The 27476-nt window shown below is 38.1% G+C and overlaps 1 protein-coding gene across 4 annotated transcripts in view; it reads right to left on the reverse strand.

The window, feature by feature from the left end:
• APBA1 (amyloid beta precursor protein binding family A member 1) overlaps positions 1–27476 on the reverse strand; it is a 110271-nt gene that overhangs the window by 17617 nt on the left and 65178 nt on the right. The window contains exons 2-8 of one of the 4 annotated variants that reach the window (XM_075078698.1): positions 26223–27427; positions 16266–16367; positions 12843–12882; positions 9681–9826; positions 4457–4489; positions 3268–3354; positions 2547–2732 (exon numbers count right to left, since the gene is read on the reverse strand). In XM_075078698.1, coding sequence (XP_074934799.1) covers positions 2547–2732; positions 3268–3354; positions 4457–4489; positions 9681–9826; positions 12843–12882; positions 16266–16367; positions 26223–27374 — 1746 coding nt within the window. In that variant the 5' untranslated portion in view covers positions 27375–27427. The remainder of the gene's footprint in view (positions 1–2546; positions 2733–3267; positions 3355–4456; positions 4490–9680; positions 9827–12842; positions 12883–16265; positions 16368–26222; positions 27428–27476) is intronic. The other 3 variants (XM_075078699.1, XM_075078701.1, XM_075078702.1) reach the window with 3 other exon arrangements.

Below are 27476 nucleotides of genomic sequence, written 5' to 3' on the forward strand. Positions count from 1 at the left end.
TACAGCTTCCCTAGCCTTCTCCACACCTAAAGCCACCAAAGGCATCACTCACTACACTGCCCTGCTCCCACTGTGAGCTGTTCTGCATCTACAGCAGTGGGCACAAGGCAGACATGGGGAAAGCTCTGTGTCATGCAAGGTAGGGGATGCAGCTGAAAACAGCAGACCAGAGGGATACCTCCCTTTGAGGTAGTGACCATGGCTAGCTAGTATGAGACAGGTAATGGACAGGCGAGGAAAGCAGGACATCAAGGTGCAGAGTACTGCTGTGCATAACTGGAGTGATACATGCAGTAAGCACTGTGTAGGGCACAGGAGTTGGCCACCATAGGTACTGAAACAGCCTCTTGGAGCACAGTGCTGGCTGTGGAGAAGGGAGGGAAGCGGAATGCTCCACATATGACAGGGTAGGCTTAGGGGCATGCTGGTGATGAATGAATACTGCTGAATTTTATTTTTATACAGCCCACCAGCTGTATTTAAAGTTCAGTTTGGTGCCTAATAAGGGAAAGGTTCCCAACTCCGAAATAAAAAGTTGATTGTATCTTAAAGCAACTCAAACTAGCGTTAAACCTGCTGATGAGAATAGCATGACTGCTATTGCTGAAAAGGAAAATATCTAGACTGGCTGTATTGAAGATCCAGCTCTAAATACAGTTGAAAATTTGGTACTGTCCTCCTTCGATAAGGACTCTTCCAAGCAGAGACACATTCTGGCCAACACAGCTTCTGTGTCAGTTACTAGGTAAATTCTTCTAAATACCCAGCTGTCCCAGAAGAAAAGGTGACAATGATGCATACAGGAATTTCATAATATAAACAGCATGTACTACTCCACTGGATGTACAAAGTCTTTGAAGCTGCCATCTCCTTGCTGCTAACAGGTGATACAATGTTTCCATTCTAACTCTTTCTTAGTCATTTGGGTATTTGAGATAAATTTTGTAAGTTATTTGTGAACTATACCATGACTAAACAGAGCTGATATAATCTCCTACAATTTCTCAGCATATATTCACATCACTAAGCAATGCTCTTACTGGACCTACAGGCATGAACTTTCCAGGCCAATAGCTAGTGGCACAGGAAGGATGGTCTGACACAAATATGGTCTGATTTGAACAAACCACAGGAAGTAATACCAGTGATCCCCAAAAAGAAGCACAGATTCCAGCTAGCCGAAGTATTAACAGCAGCCTGGGAAACAGATCCAGGAAGTCTGGGTCACAGTCAGACCAGCACATGCTGAAGGAAAATAAGCCTCAGCCTCTGGCATCTGACAGTTTGATTTTTGCTTTTTCAGCTGGGCAGTAAGAGAGCTAGCAGTGTCCAAACTTGTGACTAGAAATACAGGAACAGCAGCGTTGAAGTGGGCAGCATACCAAGTGATATTAAGCCAAAAAAGCCATTGGATACTCCTTTTATTTTCACACAGTTTCTTGAAAAGCTTTGCAAACTGGCTTACATGTTATTTTGGGAAAAAAATTCCACAATTTTTTATGCTCCCTGTCAAAATTTTGGCAGAGGCTTATTTCCGCCAATAGTCATGTCCTTACTTTTTAACCTCAGCACTGGGTCATGTATGTACATTCATCTGCAACTAGATAACTTATCCAAACGTGTTTACAACAGATTCACCATTACATAAAATCAGCTGCTTATTGAAGAAAACCTTTAAAGGTTCTCAACGTTCTTGCTGATACGCTGTAGAGTGGAAGACATATAAGAAACTGGAATTTTCACCTTGCTTCTCTTAAGTAATACCCTCCTATTTGACGGGCTTAGAACTGGCATTTTTTATTTTCCCAGATTATTAGGGTTAACTTGATTATGATCCTGACAGCTACATATCTAGCCACTTCAATCTGATATGTATGATTTTACCTTTCAGTTACTGAGTTTTAAAGTGTCCATAAAATCGACAAGTTATGCACATTGATTGTGAAGACAGGATATTAATTCATCTACAAGGTAACTTAGTGAACTGCAGCATAGACTAAAATTTACTCAGCTGGGCCTCTGTTCAGCACACTTCCAAGACTGCTGGAATTACCAACTTTCTTTACTGGCTTTTTGATATGATATCAGCAACTACCCCCCAACACAAGTCTCCTCCCCCTCAAAATTAAAAAAAAAGACCAAAAAAGAAAGAAAACACCGCCTTTCTAATAGGTATCAATGATCCTTGATGCAATACTTGGGATTGGAATTTCCCCATGCAAATAAGCATCTCTGATAGACTTTCACTCTCACATGCAGAATCTGAGCTGGTATTTGTAAGCTATGGCAACTGGACCCTCCTCTAATCTCATGGTTACTGGAAGGCATTGAAGGAGCTTAAAAATGGGAAGGATTTCTATAAACATCAATTTTGTTAGTAAAATGTCAGATCCAAAAATACAAACAGAAGGCAAGTTCCTCTGCTTAGACGAAATATTTGGTTGTAGTTAATGAACAAAGAAGACCACTTACAATGGACTTCAAGCCTACCAAAATGTGCTTACATTTCCACCCCTAGAAAATTACAAGACAGAGTAATTCCTTACATCCTCAGACTCAAAGACATGGCAAATCATTTTGTACTGCCTCTTTCCATCTTGGGAAGGGTGAGATGCTTCCACATTATCCTGGGAGTTAGACCGTGGCATTCGCCTACGAGCCATCAAAACAACTATATTTCCTATATCCGCAATGTAAGAAATGGTCCGCAGGGGATGATCCATCATGGTTTCCTGGGGAATACAAAAAACAACATGAGCAGCTGTTTCAATGAAGTCTTTATTCCACACCTAGTATTTAAAAAACAAACAAATGGCAATATAAGACTTTTGTTAAGTGAGGTCCATCATACTTGTCACGTGTGAAGGGAGATGCAAATAGAAAACAAGAGCTTCACTTTCCAAAAGTAAAGAAAAAAGCAAGTTTTATAAATTAAAGTCGTGTTTGTGGAAAAGCACATAAAGACCTCAGCATCAGAACCTGAATATGCTGGGCATGTATGTGCTACGGACTACGAACTTCAGATTAGCACAACCAAACATACTGGGCTACTCTGGGCACAATCAATACTTGACACATCATGGCTCATAAGAAAAGAGCTGACTGCAATTAGCCTACCCACAAATTCTAATAATTTCTACAGTCAGACAAACCAGAGTAATTGCAGGTATGACAAGGTTCTTTTGGAGTACAAATTTTGGCAGGTAGGTGAAAGTCTATTTCAGTAGCCTACCACCACAATACTGACAAAGGCATCTTTGTCTATACCTGTGTGTCTGCATTCAGTACTTTTATTCTCTGTGTAGAAATGAAGAGGTCCACTTCAGTCATGGGTTGAGATTCACCTTCTGGAGCCTGTGAATAAATGGATTAGAGTCAAACAAACACATTAGGTAAAATACTTACTAATGACGTTAGCTCACAATTGGGGGCACGCTAAGACACAGTCACCAGAACAGCAATGCAAGATATTGTATTAGACTGCAGAAGCTAAAGGTAAACACAAAGATATGGAAAATATATACATATATGTGAAGGAATTGGATATAATTTGAGAAATTGTTAACCCCATAAAAGCTTCCCTGATATTTTTCCTGATTGAGTAAAATTATACCTGACAGCAACAGGAACTATATAAAGATTTCTTGAAAATGGAAATGATTCTCCCATTTTCCCCACGCTATTAATCCCACTTTAAAGAAGGTTTTTCACAAAAGCAATAAAAAGGCCTAACAGCATCTCTTGCCTGAGGAATTTCTGTATGGGCTAACAGTGACTGCCAAGACCAATGGAAAAAACGGTACCAAAGGTGGGTACAATTTAAGCAATTCATAATGCAGTTCTGGTAAGACAACCTTCACAGTCAGACAACATACTATTCAAGCACTAACTCACTTTAGAAGTCATATTTTGTTAACAGAAAGCAAATGCTTGTAATTTTTTTAAAAATTAGATTTGTTAAAAGATACTTAAAAACTCCATAAACGAAACTTATTACTAAGATGAGTCAGTCTCAGCATATTACTGTATGTATATACATAATTTTTTTCTTTTTTGCATCCAGCAATTTAACACATCTGTGAATCAAACAAAGCACTCTTATAGAAAGATAAAATAAAAACCAGACAATTTTAATCTATCATTTTACTGAGTTAAAACCTTTGCCATATCAGTCCTGTTTTAGTATGCATTTTGGGTACTGCCTGTAACCATTTGATAAATCCAATCTTTACTCTATTTCTAACATGAAATGGCTAATGATAAGCAACAAAAAATGGCCATACAGGCAACTGATTTCTGAGAAATGTCAACTTGTATGGTGGCTCAGAAATAAACCTCAAAAAAAAAACTTGCTGGATGCAGAAAATAAAAGCACAAAATAAAAAGAAAGGCAAAAAACCCTCCCAGAAAACAAAAGAACAGGCATAACATCAAGCTGATGGAGTTTGTACTGCACCTTCTTCCTGCTTTTGGCCAATTTCTGGGCCATCTGCTTAGCATGGAACAAACAGAGACAGGAGAATAGTTAGAGAAGAATTTACAGAGACTCCAAGTCAAGCAGGAATCTGCATGCTAATTACAGGGCTCACAGACTACTAGCTGTTCTAAATTAGTCCCTGCTTACATTAATTTCCTCCTTTTCTTTTTGGCTTTTAAAAAAAATTTAGAATTTCACATTTAGCACAAATACTTTAAAAAATAAAAAGCAACCTGGACCAAAAGAGTGAGGAGGAACACAAAAGGATTTTCTTTATTCATTTAAAATGTTACTCACAACAAACAAGTGGGGGTTTTTTTTTGTGAAATTTTTTCCTTTTTTTTTTTTAAAGGAAAAAACCAAGCTTCCCCTCATTTACAGCAGTGTAAACCATGAGGTTACTTCTTTTGAAGCAACACCAGTGTAAAAGGTGAGAGAAAATTCTTTACCATTATTAGTCCAGCTTTTTCATTTCTAAAGAATTTAGATTCAAGTTTTCTAATGCTTTCAAACTTAAACATCTTCCAAAAACAACCTCCCTGAAACTATGCTATTTTTCCTGGAAAAATGTAATGACAGAAGGTAACTTTCACCTCCATTTTCCCCTCCTGTGCAAATATACCCATACCAATGTTAGCATAGTGCATCTGGGGACACCTGCACAAAGATATTTCCATACTACCACATTTTTTCATGAAGGCAGTGGAGCATGTACTTCAGTTCCACAAACACCTGAAAACAGGTCTCTTGTCAATTGATTTACATCCAGAGATATATCAAATCATTGCAACAAACTGATTCCCTATGTGCTACTAATGTGGCAAAAATAACAACACAAATAAGCATAATTCTTACAGTCTTGCAATTGTTAATTCAAACCAAGGTGAACTGAGCTTACAGACTTGCTTACTGAAGAAATGCAACACTCACCAGGCTGGCAGATATCCTTTTACTTCCAACAGTAACCATCTCTTATCTAATTAAACTAACAGGTGTTGTGGTGGGAATGAGGCATACTATCAAGGGCTTCATAGAGATTCATGGCTAACTACTTTTATGAAGAACAAACTGGAGACCTGAATCACAAGACACACCAAAAGTTTTATACTGACGCTCACAACTTAAATCTGTCAGGTTTCATCTAAACAAATCTGAAAGCAGCTACTGAAACTTCAGATCATGCTGCTCATTTACAAACAAATACTTTCACACCAGCTTTTAGTCACTTTTTCCAAACTAAAAAATATTTGATAGCCTGGTGATTGCAAACTATTGCAAAAGCAATTAGAACTGCCTCATGCTCTACAGACTCTTCATTACATTAGTATTAAATTACATTGGTACTCAGAAATAATATACTCATCCTGAATAACAGCTGCCTGCTATGCACTGGGCTAAGGGGAGATACTCATGAGATAGAACATTTAAATTGCTTTCAAAAATCAAGCTCCTCTTCAGACAATTCCCCCACTCTTCCCCAAAATTTACAGTGATGGACCTTGCAAAAGAAGAAAAGCACAGGCCAAAAAGAAGAAAAAGGGGGCGAAAAAATCCTTGAGCTAGAGGTTTACAATGCAGAATCAAAGATTAATCGAAATACACTATCATTCACTGTACTGAAAACTCTGCTCTTGCACTGGAAGCATCTGGTCTTAGTGGTATTTTAATTTTTTGAAGAATTACTTTAAAATATTTCCTAAAACTAAGGTAATGACACGGAACAAACAATTTTAACAAGTGATTTAACACTGCACAGAAATGTCATAAAACAAGTTATGGTCCCTGAAAAAAAAACAAATTAGGATAATTCTATGTAAGACACTTTATTAGACAAATCTTCTTTATCACCACGTTGTTTTGCTAATTTATATCAAAAGATTCTTTCTATATACTCAGAAAAAACAGAAACTACCTAATCTAAGCAAAATATTATTTTTAAAAGATATACAGATTCCAGGCTTTTCATTTAAGGTAAATGAAATGTAACTATGCATTTAGAAGCCATTTCCAAAATTATAATTGTTAAAACCCAGCAAGCTTTCACTTTTGCTACAGGAATGTCTTAAATACACTCAATGCATTTAACTGCTACAGAAAATGTACTGCAACTCAGTGAACACCCAGATGACACTGAGTAAACATAATGTACAGAATGTGAAACTATTTCCACATATGGGGTCTATCTTAAATTACATTCAGTGATTAAATCAGTTGTTATCTAAATATGCTCAAACCTGCCACACAGCTCAAATCTGCTGACGAAAAATAAAAATGAAAGTTAATTGTTAGTTCACATGTGAAACGTAACAGCACAGACCAGCTATGAATTTTAACCATGAACATCAACCTTTTTGACTATTATAGGTGCTATGGATCCACTTGAAGTAAAATGTGAAAAGATATTTCTTTCTGTCCTGTCTGAAGCAATGAGACTACGGTCTGGAAACGATGAAATACCTTTTCTGTTACTCAAAGTGCTTCCTAGTGGAAATATGAAATAACTACCTTTGACAAATGCCTTCAAAATAGCATATCTGTTTTAACTTAGTTGGACTTCACAAGCAACGAAACCCCCCTCTTATACTTCTAACTGAAGAGATACTTGTTTAAAGAAGCAGCATGGAGAACTGTTTTCAAAACCTGTTCGTATTCTAAATGAATGAATATGTGGTCTCAAGGCTTTGCTAAAAGGAAGCATTATAGGGATTATTAAATTCAAAAGTAATACACTCATATGCAAGGTACGTGTACACAGTAGGCCTTAAATAAAGCTCTTCCCTTCTTTTTAATGCTCTTACCTTCAACCTGCAAACTTTTAAAAGCTCATTCTTAATTTATAACCTCTGTTTTCTTTAACCACAGAGAAACGTTTCACGCGCAACACACTAAACAAACATGAGTAGGGCACAAGTATCTTAGTCATTGTGCAAGCAATATTTTACATATTTGGGCTAAAGGCTATCTTATACAGTGATTAATCTGGCAGCAGTAACTCCATCTGTCATAACAGATTTCTCACTGGAAAAGATTAGTTTTAATGGCAATCCACAACAAAACCAGCTAAAACCAACCCTAATAAATGGAAGACCCTGAGGTGCAGGGATGTGTATTTACATCGCCAGAGCTTCACCTACAATGAGAAAAGCAGTAACTGTCAAAGAAGTGTACAATGGAATTGTGTGCCATGCAGTAAGGCATCAGTTCTCTGACATACACTTACAGATCCAGGAAATTATGCACACAAGCTAGGGTTTTATCAGGTAAACTACTTTGGCCTCCACCCTGAGACAAATTTACTACAACCAAGAATATGCATGCCTGCTGATTTAAATGGATGCATAAATTATGGGTTTTATGACAGAAACGAGTTTAACAGATCTCTTCTGTTTTGAGACATAGCAGTGCTGAGGCATAACAGAATCCTCACGAAGAACTTTATTTTCCTAATAAATTTCTAAAAACTACATTTAGTAACAAAGACTCTACACTCTTATACCTCATAGACCCACTCTGAACCAATTCTGTTCCAGTCTTCTCTAACACATCCCTTCAATCTTTGTCTATCGTGTACTGCCACGCAAGCTTTACTTCCTAGGTGCAAACTCCCTGCCCAGCTCCAGGCTCAAGTTCAACTCCTGACACCAGTTTCCTATGACAGCTGATGTTAATCTTTCTTTCCAATCTCCAGTGATGCATCTCTCCTAGGTCCAGCCTCACTGAAGCCCTCATTTCTCTCCCTTCTCTTCCTTACCTTTAGTTTCCTGTGCATTCAAATCAGGTAACTTTTCTACCATGCGGCCAAGCATCAGGAAAGAACACACAAGGACTACTAAACAGACAGGTGCAGCCTTACTTGAACCCACAGCAGGAAAGAAGCAGACTTTGTAAGGGAAAGCCTCCACCATAGCTTTGGGAAGAGCCCACCAAGACCTGCCAGGGTTGAGAAAGCTGAGTGAAAAATCTTTTTAAAAAATGGCACTGAATCAAGAGTCTCCAATGAATACAGACAAATCGTTCTTTTTCAAAAAGCTCAGCAGTTGCTTAAGTTTGTGGAAGCTTCTACTGAGACAGCAGATGATACCTTTAACAGGAAGGCTACATCCCTGCCTCCTCTAGAATTCTAGAGTGTTAGTGATTTTCAGAGTGAGGTCACAAAAACGTAAGTATTTCAACATCTGCAAAATTACAATTTCTAGAAGTGTCTCAGTGTTTCTCATTGGAGCTTCCTTGAGAAAGTTTCATACACAGACCAAACTGAACACTGGCATGGAAAACATTGGAAGGATTAATAACAGTAGGAAGCATCAGCCGACCTTAAGAAACAGTGCTATCGGCCTTGCTGATAACATGCTGTCTCTCTTCCCCTCTCTTTCATACAACTGAACACAGAGTCTGAGTTGGAATCCAAAATAAACTATACAAAAAACCACACAAATATTAAACTAAGGAAAACTTTCACGTGAGACTGTGTTTGTTAGCTGAATGAGCAGAAGATGAAGCTATGTGCCTACCACCCAGTCATGTAGGGATAGCGGGAATATTGCAGTATCCTTTACAACCCTGCAATACTTCATCCACACACCCTAATTTCAGTTGACAATGTCACCATTGTGACTTATTATACAGCAGCATGCCCATTGCTTGTCGTGACCCGTAACGAAATCAGTGGGCATTTCTGTTTTCCAAACAAATAAAGCAAACATACCAGATTCCAGGATAGATGTTTTCCTTCCATACGTCTCTGTACCATCTCAGGCTTTTCTCTTTCTTTTAAATCAGCTCATAGCTGTTATGCGGTAGAGAAACTAGTATCCACAGCAGGGTCAAAAATAACTGTAGACATTGCCACAGTACCAGTTCCATGAAGTGTCAAGTCAGAAGCAGCTGCAGTACTTATTAGTTATCTCCTAAACCTGTTTTCCCCTAACACCCAGGTAATATATAATTTAGACCATCACTCACTTCAGATTCTGGCTTAGAGTACACAGCACAAGTATTACTTTATACATTAAAATGATCTGTTAAAATATTAGACTTGTTCCAATGATTAAACATTTCATTTATTTTGCAGAAAGAAAGATGAGGCACTTAGCTTCTCTGAAACCACAGATAACCCCACATGAAAAAATTCCTGCATACATGAGAAGTTCATGTCCACAACCTTAAGGCACCCATATGAGAAGCAGCAGGAATTATTCCTCACCTTGATCCTGCTAACAGCTTCCTGAGCTTGCATCATTCTCACATTCTTGGAGGGAGTTTTATCAGAAAGGAGTTGTGTTGAGCCAAGGTAATTGGCAGCAAAAATTATTCCATCTATTAAGTCTTCAGGATCGCAAGGTCCAGGAACTGTAACACAGGAAAGCAATCACTGGAGAAAATCATGCTGAACCTCAGGAAAACAGCAGCACTCTGACAACCTGAGCCTGCACCTGGTGGCTTCAGAAGCCTCCTCAGAATTACTTCAGTTTAGCATGATGATATGCCAACCAGTACTTTCAAAGGTACAAAACAACAAGTAAATGCTCTCAACATCTCTCCAGCAAAAGCTATAATTGTTAATCCAGCCTTTCTTGCACAATAGTTTATTCTTTTGTGAGCAGTGATCACCCTGGAGCAAAATAATCTGTGAGTTTTCACTGCTATAAAGGGACAGACACAGTTACTTGGCTCGTCCTTCAACCACCAAAACCAGCCTTGCATTTCTAAGACCACCAGTCACAAGCAGAAAGAGGAAAGGTGCAATTTAATAACAGCCATTAGTCACTTGCTCACTTGTGTGTACCTGCAGTCAGTACAACAGGCAGAGGAACCTCCCCGGGAATGCTTTACAGGTACAACACATCTCCCTTTACCAAGACGGCTGACTGTCCAATTAAGCAAAGTATTTTTATACAATAGATCTTTTAAAACCATTCTTAGTCTCAACAACAATATTGAGGTAAAGTACAGAGTCAAATAAAAATGTTGTTAAACACACAGAGCATGGGCTTTCCTGATGGCAAACAACTCTCAGTCCCACAGATTCTTAAAGGTCTGACTCCCACCAACTTCTGTGGAAAGTTACAGGTGGTGAAGTGTTTAGTGTCTAACAATGCAAATCCTTAAAAAGCAGCATTTATGATCTGTAAGTGTTTTGGTGTTTGGTGATTATATCTAAAGATTTTATATGTAAAAATATTCTATTTTAACACCTTACTACATGTTAAAATTGTCATGATCCAAAAGGGAGACTGGTTAAACTAAGAAGCTTCTTGTTGTCTTATAGTTAAGGAAAAACAACTGATGTTCAAGGCAAGTGAAAATGCAAAGCATCTTAAAGAATGCTAATAGTGCAAGTGTCCACATTTTATCCCCCGAAAAATAAACTGCTTTTGTTTGCTTTTTTCTTCTCTAAGAACAAAGCAAAAACCCTACAATATCAGAATGGAGTTTTTATTAGTTTAAGGGGTATCTTGAGATATAAGGTCATGAGGCCTAATGTCTAACATTACACAGAATGTCAATTTTGTTCTACAGAAGAGATTAACAGCCACTCAGAATGAGCACAGATAACTTTGGCCCCAAAGAAATGCAAGTCATTATTAAGATTAAAATAACAAAAGAAAGAGCTGAAGGTAAGTATCACACTGAAACTACATACACAGACAGAAGAGATGTATAAAACTTATGAGCAAGTTTGTCTCCTTTATGGTTTCTTAAGTATGAAAATTTATGACTAATAATTTTAAGATGCTCATCTCCAGTGTGCAGAATTTGTGCAGATACTATGTTCCTGGAAAACTCTGAAAATTAACAAGTCACTTCAAGTACATGACCCAAAGAAATAGAATTGCTTCCTTTGGAAAATTTATGCATCTGGAAGTACTACATATTTGCACACTCTTCCAGTCCTGAAACCACACAGCGTTTTAAGTGTTGCTATTTGTTACTCTACATGTCAAGTCCTTTACACCACTTCCATCACTTCACTATAAAGGGTACAAACCCCTTTATAGTACAATTTCTGATCAAAACACAAAACCATAAATATAGACTGACAAAGCTGTAGACAAGAATCCCAGGAGGTAGCATATTAAAACCAAAAAAGGTATTTGCTCTATTTTCATCAGATGTGAACAAACAGACAGCAGGGTTTTTTGTAAGACATCCTCCATTTATTACCCCTGACAATGAAATTATTATCTGAACGGAAGTGTAGCATAGGTGCTAGCAAGTTTTTCTCGGACTACTAATGCATAAAAATGGAAACCTTATTTTTCTCAGGATTTTGCATAGGACCAATACCTAAGAAAAGTTTAATTTTTTAATTTTTTGTTTTTAAGGAGGGGAGGATTATTTAAGATAGCCCTTGATAGACAAGGCTACCTCTATAAGATGAAATTCACTTCTAAGATAGTTCCTTCATCGCTGCAAAATTCTGAAGCTCAGCTAGTTTCAAAACAACATATGAAATTTATGTTAGTTGACATTCTGGCCACAGACTCCAAAATGGGCAACCCATACACTGAAGACTAAACCAGTGATCAGTCTGTAATCTAAAGAGAATGATCACATAATTGTTTAAACACAGCACACTGTAAAGCAATCCAAGGAGTTCCAAGACAGTCCAAATGATGTATCAAATCAACTGTATTTCTGGCATTTCATCAAGCATACTGTCAGGGGATTTTAAAAAAACACAAATGAAACTTTAACTTTTCTGCCTCTGTCATGCTCTCATAATAAAATAACGGGGTTTTACAGCATGCAGTCTTCCTGTATACACAGGAGGCAGATTCATACAAAAGGTAACAGCAGTTCACCTAGCAGGTAGCTTGATTTTTCACACTGTTCTGAATAAATTCAGCACTAGTACTAGCACAAGTACAAGCACTAGCACAAGAACAAGTAGCTGTAAAGCAGTGCAGATTTCCTCTGGCAGGCCTGCCAATTAATCCAATAAATTAAATTCTGCTAATTAATCCAAGATTGGATTGAGCCTGCCAATTGAAATCAGTGCTGGAGAGAGCACTACACTCCTCTTGCCTAACCTATTTTCCTTGTCCATACACATTCACATGTGTTGTGTAAATAACACAAAAAATTAGTAGTGTGTTAAGTGTTACTGATTAAAAAAAAGCAGATCTGGGACAGAGACTATGAATGAAACACTAAAAAAAGAAAAGCTCCCTGTTTCTGAACTTCTGAAAGAGCAGAGCAGGATTTAGCTCAGGTTCCAGATTAGACACAATTTAATCTAAATCAGCATATCCAACCGAGCAGCTCTTCTGTTCAGCAAATAAAAATAAAATTTTATATGTTATAAAATATTGGAGTGTTTTGGATATGAAAAAAACATTTAGAAATTGTAGAACTATCTTACCTTCAACATATGTTGGAAATGAAGCCAAGCTTTTTCTGGACTGTAATTAAGACAAAAAGGATTACAAACAGAACACAGCATGCACAAATATGTGTTTAAAATTTCTCCATGCCAAAAAATTAAAAGAGTAAATCAGTCAGGGTTACTAGCATAGAAAGATCACCGTTTATTAAGATTTATTATTATATTCAGTATTCTCAAACTCTAAGCACCTACTAGAGTTAAATTCAATGTATTGCATGTTTTTGTGATTTTGTGTAACAACGATTTGTGTCATCTATCAGGCAACATGCTAGGCCCGGTTTTCAGTTACTTGTTGGTGTTCAGTAGTATATTAACAGTCTACCAACAGGTGCTCTACTTTTACTAATCAAGTAGTCTGCAGGAAAATACATCACATATAAAAGACACTCAATCTTCCAACTACAAATAAATACATGCATGAATATATAAAATTATGCTATACTGTTACTATTAATGACTGAAACCATCAGCCCAGTCAGTTATTCATTAACAAAATTATGTTATTCATTAACAAAATTATGTTATTCGTGAGGACTGTTCTTAGATCTAGCCTCACATTAATACAGCCTGTAAAAAGTTTTCTAAATTTCAACAACTTAGGTAGCAACCTGTATTCTGTGGGGTAAATGAATTCACTAACACTTCACCACCAACTATGTTCACACCGTATCAAGCACAAAACCACATCTGGTAGCTTCAATTTCATAAAAGCTGAACATAAAAAAAATAAAATCCCGACTAGCACATGTAAGTACACAGTCTAAAGCAAGACCTTACTTCCAACTGCAACTTTATGTGAAAGACTCTGTGGCTAATACCTGAAACACCTGAAAGCTACAACTTTCAGTAAGACCCACCATTTTGTTATAATCAATAACATAAAACACATAGTAAAATTTGTCAAAGAAAATTCTGTGTGGCACTATACAGATTGTAGTAGGTATATTGAAATATCTGCTGTTATCATATGTGTCCCAGATAAGATTTTTGGATAGTCCAAGAATTACAAAACTTTAATGAATCTACAATGGATTGTATCAGCAGTAACTCCTCCAATGACTGCTTAATACAGATAGAAAAGAAAATCTATATATGATCAGAATAATGCATAATATCTTAGACAACTTCCAGTGTATTTACTGACAATATCCATCGAAACATATGCCAAATTATTTTCCTTTATGATGGGCAACTTACTAGGTTCTGTGTATTAGTGGAAAAAACAGGTAAACTAGGAAGGTCACAGTTACATGACAGGTTGAATGACTAATCCCAAGGAGTGTTTTCCACTGTAACAAATAGAAAATGGATGTAACAAGTAATATTTTCAACCAGTGATGCTGGTCTTGCTATAAAATAAAACAAAACTTGTGAAATAAAAACAAAAGGTGCATTTCACAACAGAGTCTGTGCAGCCTTTAAGTACTTGCTGTTCCTTATGAAAATGACTAAGCTGTACCGCAAAACCAAGAAAGCTTTCCATCAGATATTGTACTAGCATAAATAAAGGTATCAATAAACAATGATCTCCCGCTGCCAAAGTATTTAAGCTGCCATGAGGAGACCACCATGCGTTTTCAGATCTGTGGCTCTTTCATCTCTCCAGATCAATGTTTTGACTGGATCACCTACCTATACAGATGCCAACAATTGTTTGTATTTGCTGCTGGTGTAGTGCTAAGAGGAAGGTTCAACCACTGGACTTCGACAGGCCTACAGGACAAATCCCCTAAACACCAGAGACAGCTCATGTGCCCTTTCCAAAGTACTACTTTTTTTCTTTTTTAATGGAGTGAACAAAGTCTGTAATTACAGATTTGGCAACTATTCAGCAATCTGACTAGCGGATGCAACTTCTTTTCAGGATTCAGTGGTGTAAACTGTCATCATATATGCTTTTATTGCAAAAACTCACACATAAAATTAAGTTTTTTGTTCGTTACCCAGGTTGAAAGACATTCCACTAAGACCACAGGAATAGTAAATTAACAGGTAAAATTACCAATAGGAGGAAACCTACACCTTGTAATTTTACATATCCATGAATAATGAAATATCAAGGTCATTAACATTTAATTACTCTTGTTAATCTCATTGCCACCTAGTATTATAAAATTTATATTTCAATAAAAGGTTTCACTAAGACCTAAAAGTCAGTCCCAAAAACTATGAGACTGCTTTATCACTGTTTTTCTTGCATTGGAAGTACTAAAGCAGGCTTTATTGCACACCTGAGGGAAACAAACAGCCTGACACATCATAATGTGAACCCTGGTTTACCACCTCTGACACCACCTGTGAGCACATGCTAAAAACTGAAATGAGTAGCATCCTGTTTGTTTCTTCCTTTAGGTAAGTTTATCAATACCTAAAAACTCCTGAAAGCTAGGATGTATCTGAAATGACAAAACCTGTACTGAAGAAAGCTAAAGGTTTTAACAAGCTAACAATGTAGCAGATGAAAATTTAATGGCACAATCTATTGTTGAAGACTTCGGCACATGAGAAATTATGAGTTTCTTAAGTCTTTTGAAATCTTTCATTATTTTCTATATGCAAGTACAGACTGGCACAAATGCATACATGTTACAAGCTTATTTTATCCCTTGATAATAACAAAAGAAAAAAAGCAAGTATGGATTACTAATTGTTTCCATTTAATCTGTTAGATTAGTTTCTAGATTTTTTTGAAATTTAAAAAACAAAAAGCAAATAAACTAAATATTTGCAGATTTTTCTGTTCACGGAGCCAGCCATTCTACACTAATCCAAATACTTCTTATGCCAAATTATTTTCTTTTCGCACTGCGAGAAGTTCTACTCACTCGTTTTCTGTTGGTGGAACTACTGCAGTGTAAAAAGCTTCCAGGTGAGAAAAAAACAAAAGTAAGTAAGTATTTCACTTTATTTTGAGGAGCCTGGAGTCATGAACTGAATTCTGACTATGAATCACTTGCAGGTCAGTTTCTACAATGACAGAATATTTAGCAGCATAAATTACTACCTAACTAATAATATTTAAGCAAGCTTTTTCTTCTGGCTGAGAAACATTCTTTTCTCTGTGGGAAGATATTCTGCATCGAAAAAAGAAAAGGGCTTCTTCCTTTTGCCTCTAATACAGAGGTGATTGGCTGTTTGGTAAATCAATACTTCCCAACCTGTTAAATTTAGTGGCAGCTGAACACAGAGTCAGAAATGCCATGATAAACAATCTTAAGTATGTTAGAAATTCAGTCAGACAGCCAGGCTAGCATAAGGGAAAGGAGCTTAAATCAGCTTTTTAAGTCTGTTGCAATTTTGGATGATGAGAAGTGATTGCAACAGGTACAAGGAGGCAAGGAAAATAAAAAGGCATAAGCAGCATGAACAAGACTGGCTTTTAGAAAGATTTCACTCTACCTCTTTATTAGTGGAGGCCTCTGCTGTACTGCAGACATCCTGATGATGTTGCCTACTTGACGATTCAGCACCCCGAGGTGAAGAGGAATCTGGAGATGGAGACTAGACATGGCAAGAAAAATAAATAATAATCTGAGTGACCAATGTACAAATTGTTCTTTTGTATTTTCCTCTAACTTGGCAGTGGAATTAAGAGATGAGAAGGGAAAAAAAGAAAAAAAAGAAAAACATTTGTAAAATGTTGTAACCCTTGCTTTTTATCAGCATGATCACGTATTGGTATCTCAGTGGACTTATTCTGAACAGCTAAATCTTTTTAAAAACACCTGTGTTTACTGTCAGTAACATATGAAAGGAAGCAATTGGAAAATAAAAAGCTATACTAGTGGCAAGCAACAGTCAGCCAAAAAGTGAGTCATAAAAATATTTTTGCAAGGTGAATGGAGGATCGTCTGATATTGGTATTAGGCCAACTACTTACACTTATGTCAGTGTTCAACTGAGGTGCAGTTACAGGACTTTCAGTTGCACAAGTACATGCCTATTGCATGCAGGCTAATGACTGTGAGCTTACTGAAGGCTGCAGGCAATGCAGACTGATATCCTAGATTCTGACATTCTAGGAAAGAAAAGATAAAGTCACTAAGAAGTAAGCTGTGATGGGAGGAACGTGAATTGACAATGACCAGAACACCAGGGATTCAGCTAAAGATTACTTGTGAAATTGGGGAGGGTGAAGAAAAGACTGCAATTTCCCCATAAACACATATGCTGTCAGGTATAATTAACCTGAAGTGCTAAACTGATCTAATCTGAGCAGACGTAGGCTGCAGTGGTTGTCCATAAATGTTATTCCACCATCTTTGAAAACCACTTTTATAATTTGTACAGAGTAATACTAATGTATTCAAGGACTTACTAATATATTCAAGGACTGCTTGATACCAGTGTAATCAAGGACTACGATTCCTCACCCTAGATACAGAGCAAACTTGGAAGATATTTCACAGTTCATGCTATGATCTTAGTATTACACATGCTCTCCAGATCAGATTTCCTCATTTTTCTCCTTTCACTGTACACAATTCAGTTAAGAAACTGTCTTTCCAATCATGTCCTAGTCATTCATCATCATCAAGAATGTCATAGCACAAAAACAAAGGAACAGCATAGAAAAGCAGTATCATGGAATATCTATATGACCTGTCAGCAAGTATCTTGGTAAAGGGAAAGAATGCTTTGTGAAAGCATATTCTAATCATAGGTAATCCTTAATGAATGCTGGTGACACTAAAAAGCTGTAGTGAGGTATCCAAATTCCTGCTCTGGGGGGACTGGTATGGGGGTATGACACAGGAATGCAGACTGTGGAATTAATGAAGATGCCCAAAATGAAAGAGAGTACAAAGCTTCAACCCAGAAGGGATTTTTAAAGGCAGGTATGAAAGAGATACCTGCAAAATATGTCAGTGCATTCAAAATGTGAATCTTCAAGGGAAGGTTTAGCATTTAGCTATGCAAGCTCGGTGTTTAGCTCAGCAGTCCTGGCATTCTACACTTTCCTTTGACATAGGGAGTTTGGCCCTAGCTTTGCCAGCTCATCAGTTCATCACTGATGGCAAAACAATCAAATACTGCTCTTCTGGTTTCATGAACAATTACGCGATATGGCTTTTCTTTATGCCAATGAGTCATACCAGAAAAGGGCTATGCTTCCAGTACTCTGAGCTGGCAGCAGCTCCAATCTAGGACTGCCCTCCTGCTATGCCTCCATTCCAGCTGAAACATTGAGTTCTATGAAACTGGGGGGGGGAGGAAGTAAATTTTGCAAGTTTAGCTTCACAGAATGGAATAAAACAGGAAAATAAAATTCCCTTCTCCTCTTCTTTCCCTTTACCCCACTCCTTTAAAAAACTCACTAATTACTAATATTAGAATTATAGTTAAGTAATAAAGGCTTTCAAAGAGTTAAGAAGCAATTCCTTTCACAGATATCTCCTGGGTAAAAGAGCAGTCCTTGCATTTCCCTGTCTTTTGAATTACAACTGCAGGGCAAAAAGGAGATGCAGCTGTGAAATGGCCCCTGACCAGATACACCTGTGAAACGGTCCCTAGAATGCTGGCATGTGCTTGCCCCATCAGACTGAAGGATTGCTCATCACAATGCTCGCATTCACACAGAGGTTGTGGGAGACACAGTGACTCAACCGCGCAGATGGCAACTCCTGTTTACTTAAGGAAGTATCCTCGTAATGCTCACATTCCCAACAGTTATACTGTATTTCTGTATTAGGATTAAAGGTAAAAGGTGCACAATACTATCAACCTAATAACGGCATTGGGATATTGTAGGATTGAGCTTTAAAGAGTAAACAAAGAAACAAAGTAAAGCATATAACATTTTAGCAATAAATGTTTTCACAAAAAAAGTTTGTTAAAATTTTGCACTATTCAAAATGTATTAACAGCTACTCCAATAGCACTACAAATACCTTTACTCAGCCATTTTCATCTACAAAGTATCAGAATTAAGCAACCATCCAAATGATCACACAGCTTTCCATGTGCTCTGTTTGTATGTCTGCCTAAATTTTCCTGGGAAAAAAAGCCCCAAAACCAAAACTACCAAACCCAAATATCAAACATCCTATAAAGTTTGCTACCTGACATGACATGAGAGCTGTCCCCAAAAACATTTGTATGAAAAAGTTCAGTCTTTGAAGAATGAACACGCAGGTCTCTTCTGCAACAAAATGCATTTTTAGAAGTACTATGTACAATGCACAAAGAAAGAATGCAGTCATAGCCATAACAAGAACTATTTTGATACATCACAGTGGACAGAACTTGTATAGTTGCTCAAAACACTACAACTGAAGTCTAAAATAAATACTTAGTGACTGCTTCATTGTGTGTTAACAAGTTTTAGAAGCCTAACAGAAATGCTATGAGAACAAACATAGCAAGTTCATGTGAAGCATGCTATTATTACATAGAGAGGTTCATAAATGGAATTACGAAGTTTTTTAAGTGCAAGAACAAAAAAGTACTATTTAACCCACCTCTCCTCTTGAAAATCTACTTACATTTTTCTTACGATACTCAACTTGGTACATCCAAAAATTCTCCATCTCAATTTTGGTGGTGTTTGACTCTAACATGCAACCCACTCCACTTGAGAAACCTTCCTTGCTACTATGCAGAGGGATTTAGTACAGAACTTGTAACAGGAGAGGATTGTGTTGCATCACCTTGCATCTAACCTATCCAGGTCAACGCAGCTGGCTGCCGAGTAGCTCATGAAGACAAACATAACTGACACTGAAACATCTTCAGATACAAGCATCTACTCCTGCTTTATGAAAAGTAATGCTGTTTAAACTGCTGCTAAAAGCAGGTAATCTGAAAAGAGTATAACCTAGTGGGTCACATCATCATATATAACGCTGGGGCAGAGGGGATGAAATCAACAAATACTTCAGCAATGCAAGATTCATTTAAACAAAAGGCTATTACTTATATGACACTAATGTCCACCTACATGCTTCTTGGCAGAGGAATGGCAAGTATAGTTGTCTTCTACATTATTTCAGAGGAGACAACTGGATAAAGCAAGGCTTTGAAATTTATTTGATTTCAGTGATAAAAAGTCTTCTGAGTGATACCCATACACATTAGACAGAGGTCCAAGCAGTGTGAAATATTCAGTTCCAAGATGCAAGTATAGTGAGATGCGTAATTTCACAAGCACTGCCCAGTACAGCACAACTATAGCAGTAGATCTCTTACATAATAACTAATAATCGTTATTGGTTGTCTGTTTAAATTTGCTTTAACTATGGTGTTAAAAATTGAGGGTTTGAAAAAATAAAACCAGCTTAGAACTATTGTACACATGTATGCATACTGTGGCACAATGTAAGCAATTTAATTTATAACTGTGACACAAGGATGAAACTTAAGATTGTACTGTAGTTGTGGTGTAACTGCTCCTGCACATACGCAATGCATTCACCCATCAGTTTGCTGGGTGGTCCAGGACCCACCCCCTGCCAGTTTGTGCATAGATGATAGCAGTTGACTTGAGACAAGGTAACTGACTGAACTGCTCACTTCAGAGCAAAGCATTTGACTAACTGTTCCTCCATACAGGAATTTCAGGCAGCCTCAGAGACTCCCCCAGTAAGCTCCCTATGTGCATATGACAAGTGAAAGGCACGACTGTTTCATGGTGCTAATTACCATCCTGGGTGGGGACTCTGGCTGACCCAACAGCTCCCCCACCCAGTTTCTGCTGCAAAAACGACCAAACAGTACCTGGATAAGATACTTGCAAGTAGTCAACAGAAACTACGCCCACAGATGCAGATAAGGTTATATATGACAGTCTTATGTACACAGTTAACAGAGGAGGTGTTATGTGTGTAGCTTAAGGCAAACCATTGCAATGGACCACATGTGCTACAGTGGTCATGTAGGATCACAGACCAGCTGTTTGTAAGACCTGAGAACAAATGCATTTTGGGGAGTCTCCCCTGATCCAGCTGACAATGCCCTGCAAGGATGGAGCCTCCTGCCACTTGCCACCATCTGGATAATGACTGACAATCCCACTTGAGAGATCTGACTGTCCACACACATTATACTATGCAAACGCTCTGAATGAACTTTTTTAAAACAAACACACTGTCCATGAGTGTCTGCATGACACCACTAAATTGTAATTCTTCAGTAAAATTCACTGAAGTACAAAAATAGAGTCAGACCACAGACTACAGAGAGGTTTAGATCTGACACAGAGACGTCTGAGTGAGCAAACAATAAATGTAACTGAGCAATATGGCCCTTTTTTTTATCCATTTCAAAGAGTCTATTGGCCACATGAGTCAGTAGCAGTAACCATGTAGTACCACAGTCACACTTTGTGAGCTGGTAACTTCTCTTTGAATAAAATCTTAGGCTGTACAGACTCTGACTGCCTGTCAGATCACACACGCACTCTGTGTGGGAAGGGTCTGTCTAGCAGCACACAAACTGGATGGAAGGCGGCCAGCACAGCAGGGCTCCTGGAAGCTGTTTCAGTGCTGGCTGTTTCTCTCTCTCAGGTATGGGCTTCCTCAGCTGTACTTTCACTTGAACTTGTAGTTCAAATGCAGCTTCATGTGTCAGTCTGAAAAAAAGAATGTGGATCTCTACTGTGTTTTCAAAAGACTTTACCTGTCTTTTAACTGTCTAACTAAGCGAGTGTTGTTCTAGTTTTTAACAGCACAGAAAAATTACTTGAAATTGTTTTCATCTTTCAATAATTAAAAAACATAATTAAACAACAACAACAAGAAAACATTCGAGGGGTGATGTATCCAATGCTCACTGTAATTTAAAAGCCCATAATGCATCCGGAGAGTGTTTGTCTTCAAGCAGACTAATTGATAAATTTAAGCTTTCTTCTGGGTGATTGATGAAGCAGCATAAAGCTTCCTGCCCTGGATATTAAAATGTTTTTCGTTTGGTTTGGGTTTTTTTTAATACATATGGTTTTAGTTCAGGGCTTTTGAGGCCTTTTTTTCTCTATAATTTTAAGACTGTGGTCTCACATAGATGATGGAAAGATGACCTGTATACTGTATGCTCAACCAACAGTTTTAAAAGGTCTGCTCAGAAAAAAGAAAACAATATCCTATCAATATAAACTCATCTCTATTTAATTTCTTTTCTTTCTCTTTTTTCCCCACTCAGTTCACCTATTACGGAAACCTGCTTAATTATTTAGAACAGACTTCTCTATTGCCTTGTTAAGCATACATTACTCCTGCTGTGGAAAAAGTGAAACAAATTCAACTCCATGAAAGCACATCACTTCTAGAGTTGTCAGAACTGAAATAACTCCTGCAACTGAGAACTCAAAGGTTGAATAAAATATACATAACGAAAAAGAACAGAGAAGCAAAACAATGCAGCTCAGTTCTGTTTTACCTGAAAGGTCTGTCTTCGGCTCTGAATTTCTACTTCACAAATTCAAACCACCCATGTACACGGTTTTACTTTCTATTAGGGTTTATTCTTATATTGCACCACCTAAAGTCTCTCCAGAGGAACAGAGGCTGTGAACACTGATGACAGGGCTTTGCAAAACTGAAGTATTGGCATGTAGCTACAAACCCTTTTCCTAAAGGGTATCCCCCTCCACCACTATCAGGCCAGCTCCACGATGGTCTCCAGCTATGAACATTATTCAGTATGGTGTGAACAGATTCTCTCCCATTTCACACTCAGAAAACACAACTGAAATGTAGTTCCACAGTCTTTTCCATCATGGGTCAGTCTCCTGATGTCACACTTCTTGCAGTTGTGCAGCTCTAACTGCTACTGTATTTGAAAAAGATATCGTCACAAGGCCATATCCAAGTGATAGTCTGCTTTGGTTTAAAAAGTTTTCTGATAAACAGATTTTGGAAAGATATGTCAATTGTTCATATCTCATATGTGTGGCAAACTTAAAAAAAAACACACTGCATTTATTCAAAGGACACTGAGATATTTTTTCAGCTTTTATCAGATACACAAGTGCAACACCTTCCCACAAGCTAGATGTCCAGACCACCTCTTATTCAAGGGAAAGCATGCATCAGGGGCCACAAGGCACACAATAGCAAATACTCTCCATTGTTAAATATTAAGCAGGTACTTTAGTACACTATTTATTTATTCAAAGAAATCTGCTACCTGCCTCCTACATCACAGGACTACCAGAGTTTATTACAGTAGAACTGTCCACGGGCTGCGAGCAATTTTCTTTTTTTCATATACCTACCAAACATTTCTTTCGAGAAGAAATACATAGGAATGACTGAAATTCCTGGTAGATTAAACTGTGAATAAACCTGGACACAGGGGATCTTAAAAACAAACTGATACAGTGACCTGTAGCTTTCTTATCATCACAGTCATTATATGTCTTTCCTAACAGTCCCAAGCTATACCCAGCTGCAGGCTAGCTGAACACTTCTGGATGGTTAGCTTCTCAAAATAGTCTCTGGACACTTTAAATGGTATTCTACCAAACATTCTGCCGTGAATGTGTCATCCAAATGCTCAGTACTGAGGAATAACCGTCACTTTCTTGTGAAAAAAGGCAAAAGAGGTTGTCATATTTAACTGCAAATCATTCTTCCAATGCCCTGGCTTCATTGCTCTCTTGTGGAGAGCTCCTAGCTAAATAAAAAGTGACTGCTATTTAGATCTAAAAAGTCTTACCAGTTTCAGTATGATATGATTAACAACACAAAAGTTTATAAATATTTTCAAGTAAGTTCTATCTCTAAAAGCAAAATGTTTTGTTAAAAACAATGTGGGAACATTTTTCAAGGTAGACCTGCAAAACAACTGAAGGTAATAAAAGCACCCAGCTTACATCTTTTATCTGCAACTCCCTGATAGTTGTGGGAGACAAAAAGGGTGTCTGACTGAAGGGAATTACATGAAGAGACTGTTTTGCTTCTTATTTCAAGGCCAATGTTACAAATAAGACTGAATGACATCTCTGGTATATACTGGTTATACTGAAAAGCTGCTGTCTTGTGATCATATTTCTTTCTCAAAGCAGACAGAAGAAAAAGCTACATTTAGATGAGTGGGCTTCAGCTATATTTTTATTGCAATTGATCATTCATGGCCACTTCGTCAACACAACCTAGTTTTGCCCAATTTACCGCTAAGCAATTCTAGGAATGGTTTGTTAAAGAAAGCTGACTGTTCAGACTGTTGGCATCTGAATTAAAGAATCCTGTAAAGCAAACACATACCTCAGCTTCAGTGAAAAACAAAATTCCTACCCAGTCCCAAGTCCCTCCTTCTACAATATGTGTTCCCCTCAATCTGCTACAGATCTTCTAAACTATTTGCTTCATTTACTCCCTCTTTCTAAGAACACAGGATGTCTGCACATCTACAACCATCATTTATCTTTGCACTGAGCTACACTGTCATTACACATCACTGTTTTGACTACAGCCAGCACTGAAAATCTCAGACAGGTTCTTATATGACAGGCTACAAAAAATATTGACTGAGAAATTAACTTTTGGTACACAATGGAAACCCATATGTACTTCGTACCTAATGTAAACACACACCAATGGAACCCCATTTTGTTTACTACATGAACATACCAGGCTGAGTCCTACCACCGTACCTTAGAAAAGTTCAGTCCTGCAAGGTGCGGCACGATTTTGGAGAGCAGCTGGGCACCTTCAGGAAGGACTCAGTGCTCTCTGGATCCCCAACCTGAAGTCACTGAGACCACCACAGTACTGGGTTACAATCAAACAGTTGGGAAGCGAAAGAAAGTTCTTTGATCCTCCAAGACAAGGACAGCGCTTATAAAGACAGACAATACGGTGAACAAAATGTACAGCAAAAGTGTAATGTGATCTACGTGAAAAAGGGGAGAGAAATAATTACAGCTTTTGGAAATTTTTAAAGAAGTTAAAGATAATTGTTCTCCTGTAGAATAACCTGGGAAGATTGCTTTAGCCCTCCACACGACTGCTAATCAACCCTGTAACAGACGTAATTTAAAAAATATTTGTAGAAGTAATTTTTGCAATATATGTTTTAAAAAAAGAGGTTCAATAAATAAACAAAACAATAACCAAACATACTTATCACTGTGTGTTTCCAACAGTGTTCAAGGAAAAATAAAATCTGAAAGCTACATGTCGCAATCAGCTTGCAAGGTTTTTCAGCAGCTCAAACACCATGCTCCAGAAATCTCTCCCCATTTGTAGAATACTAGCCTTCATCGTTATGAAGGCAGACAAAATAATCAGAAGCCTGCAACAGATCTAAACAGCATGTGACCTTTTTTCACCATCTAAATTCCCTTTACAAGGCTGAGGTCTTTGTATAGTTCTGATGCATTCCTAGAATGTTATAATAATTCAGTTTAAAACACTAAACAACACACAAAAAGTTCAATTTTCAGTGTTCTTCAAAAAAAACAGAAGTCACAAAAAACATTCCACATCAGTAAAGAGGATGGAGCAGGTGTTTGCACTGCAGCTACCCTTGAAGAAATACCATGGGTCCATATGAATAATTTTGGCCAGGAAATTTAGCCTACCAGCTCTTTTCATATCAGGCATAAATTTAATGCAGTTAACTGTTGTTTATATGTGTTTATTTTATTAGAAATGCAGGAAACCCAGAAAACTTCAATTAAAGATTATCATACAGGCTGCTGGAACGACAAACTGGGAACTGATTCTGATCCAAGTTAAACCTCATGCCAAAAGTACAGAATTTCAGAAATGCTGATCCTGTAAATCTGAATGATGGCCTTTGATACTTAGGTTGCTTAGGATACTCAGGATACTTATGTTGAGAGTGAATATACTTTACAGTGCTAACGTAATACACTGAGGTTCATAACACATTTCTAGAGCCTGCAAGTGGACAAAAACCCTGCAACTTTTCTGGATTATTAATCTGATCTGCAATACCATCATAAAGAATATTAACAGATTGCTGATGGAACTGTTGGGATTGTTATGTGACAGAAAATGCCACTTAGAAACTCAGAATTAACAGAAACACTAAGTATATAAAATAGATTATATATATAATAATAAGTGTGGTGCCCATTCTAAAATATTCCATGGCAGTAAAAAATGTAACAGCTTTTATTTTAGAAAAAATAAGAGCTTCATGTGACAAATTCTTGTATAGTATAACTGGGGTCAGCAGTGCTTCATAAAGAAATATTTGGCCCACTGGTAATGCACATGCTTACTTTTTACATGGTCTCTAGAGTACAAATTGAAAATAAAGCACTACATACTCTACAGAAGGATGAGGCACAGAACAAGAACCAAATGCACCCTCCATCACCACCATGTATGTCACAATTAAAGGAACAAGACATACCTAAACTGAGAGCTGGAAGTTTTATATACTTACATCTCCATCTAGTGGCCTCTGGTCGTCAGAGTCCCTGGTTGGACTGATGTCCTGCCTCATCACCCAGATAGGCTCCTTAGGTTCATCAGGGGTATAAGGAGAACGGATGGTCCTTGTCTTCACTTCCTCAATAGCCTCTTTAATATCCTTGATGGCCAGTGAAATTGCGTCTCTCTTTTCCTTGCTGTACCTCTGTACAGATTCTCCCGAGCTAGATGTTACTCGAGAACCAGCTGGGAGCTGGCCGTTACTTTCATGCCCACCACCAGCAAGAGCGTGACCGTGCTCCAAACTCTGCTCTGCCTCTGGCATGTCTTCAGCTGCCTTGTCTAAGCTCTGGGAGCTCATGCTCTGCTTCACCTCTGCTACAATCTGATCAATGTCCTCCTCTTGTTCATAACTATCCATTCTTGGGTAGGGTGCAAACTCTGCCTCCTTCTCAGGGCTGTCAGACTCTCCATCAGACCGTTCATCATAATGGTGAAGACGGGCACCAAGTGCCTCCTTGCGATAATTGTCAGCTTCCTCCCTTTCCTGCTCATACTGTTGGATGCCCTCCCTAACATCAAGGTCTGGTGTATCTCCTATCTCCTCATACACATGTTCCTGCAGTCCGTAGTCAGCATAAGGCTCGGCATACTGTTCATCCTCTCCTCGGTGGAAGAGCCGATGTGTATAGACATAACCTGAGTAGGCTGCATTCATGGCTTCCTCATGTTCGATGGAATGGAAATGTAAGTGATTGGGCAATGTTCGATTATGAATGGCCTCACCGTGCTCAGCCTCGGCATTCTCCGTGTACTCCTCAGACTCAGGCCTGTACTGCACTGCATAGGCGCTCTCATCCTCATTTTCCTGAACTCTCTCTGTGTCGTAACTGTCCTCCACTGTGGCTATCACATCCCCTTCTGCAGTATCCGTGTGATTGTGGAAACCACTCTCAGTGCTGGCAGACCGAGCTAACATCCCTTCCTCCTCCTGCCCAGAAAGGCCCCCTTGGCTGCTGTGTGTATGCCTTGGGTAGTGAGTTGCATACCGCTGCTCCTCTTCCACTTCTGAGTGCTCCAGGTCAGCCTCCACTGACTCATTCACTGCTCCATTTGCTGGCTCTTCACTTACCTCCCCCTCAGGCGGTCCAGCCAAATGGTTCATGGCAAGTTGTGGTAGGTAGGTCACTTATTCTATTGACATTTTGTCTATCACAGCTGGAAAGAAAAAAAAAACCTCTGATGTTACTCTTAAAAAAACAAGTGG

Source organism: Phalacrocorax aristotelis, chromosome Z (genome assembly GCF_949628215.1).
Source record: "Phalacrocorax aristotelis chromosome Z, bGulAri2.1, whole genome shotgun sequence".
NCBI classification, from domain to species: domain Eukaryota; kingdom Metazoa; phylum Chordata; class Aves; order Suliformes; family Phalacrocoracidae; genus Phalacrocorax; species Phalacrocorax aristotelis.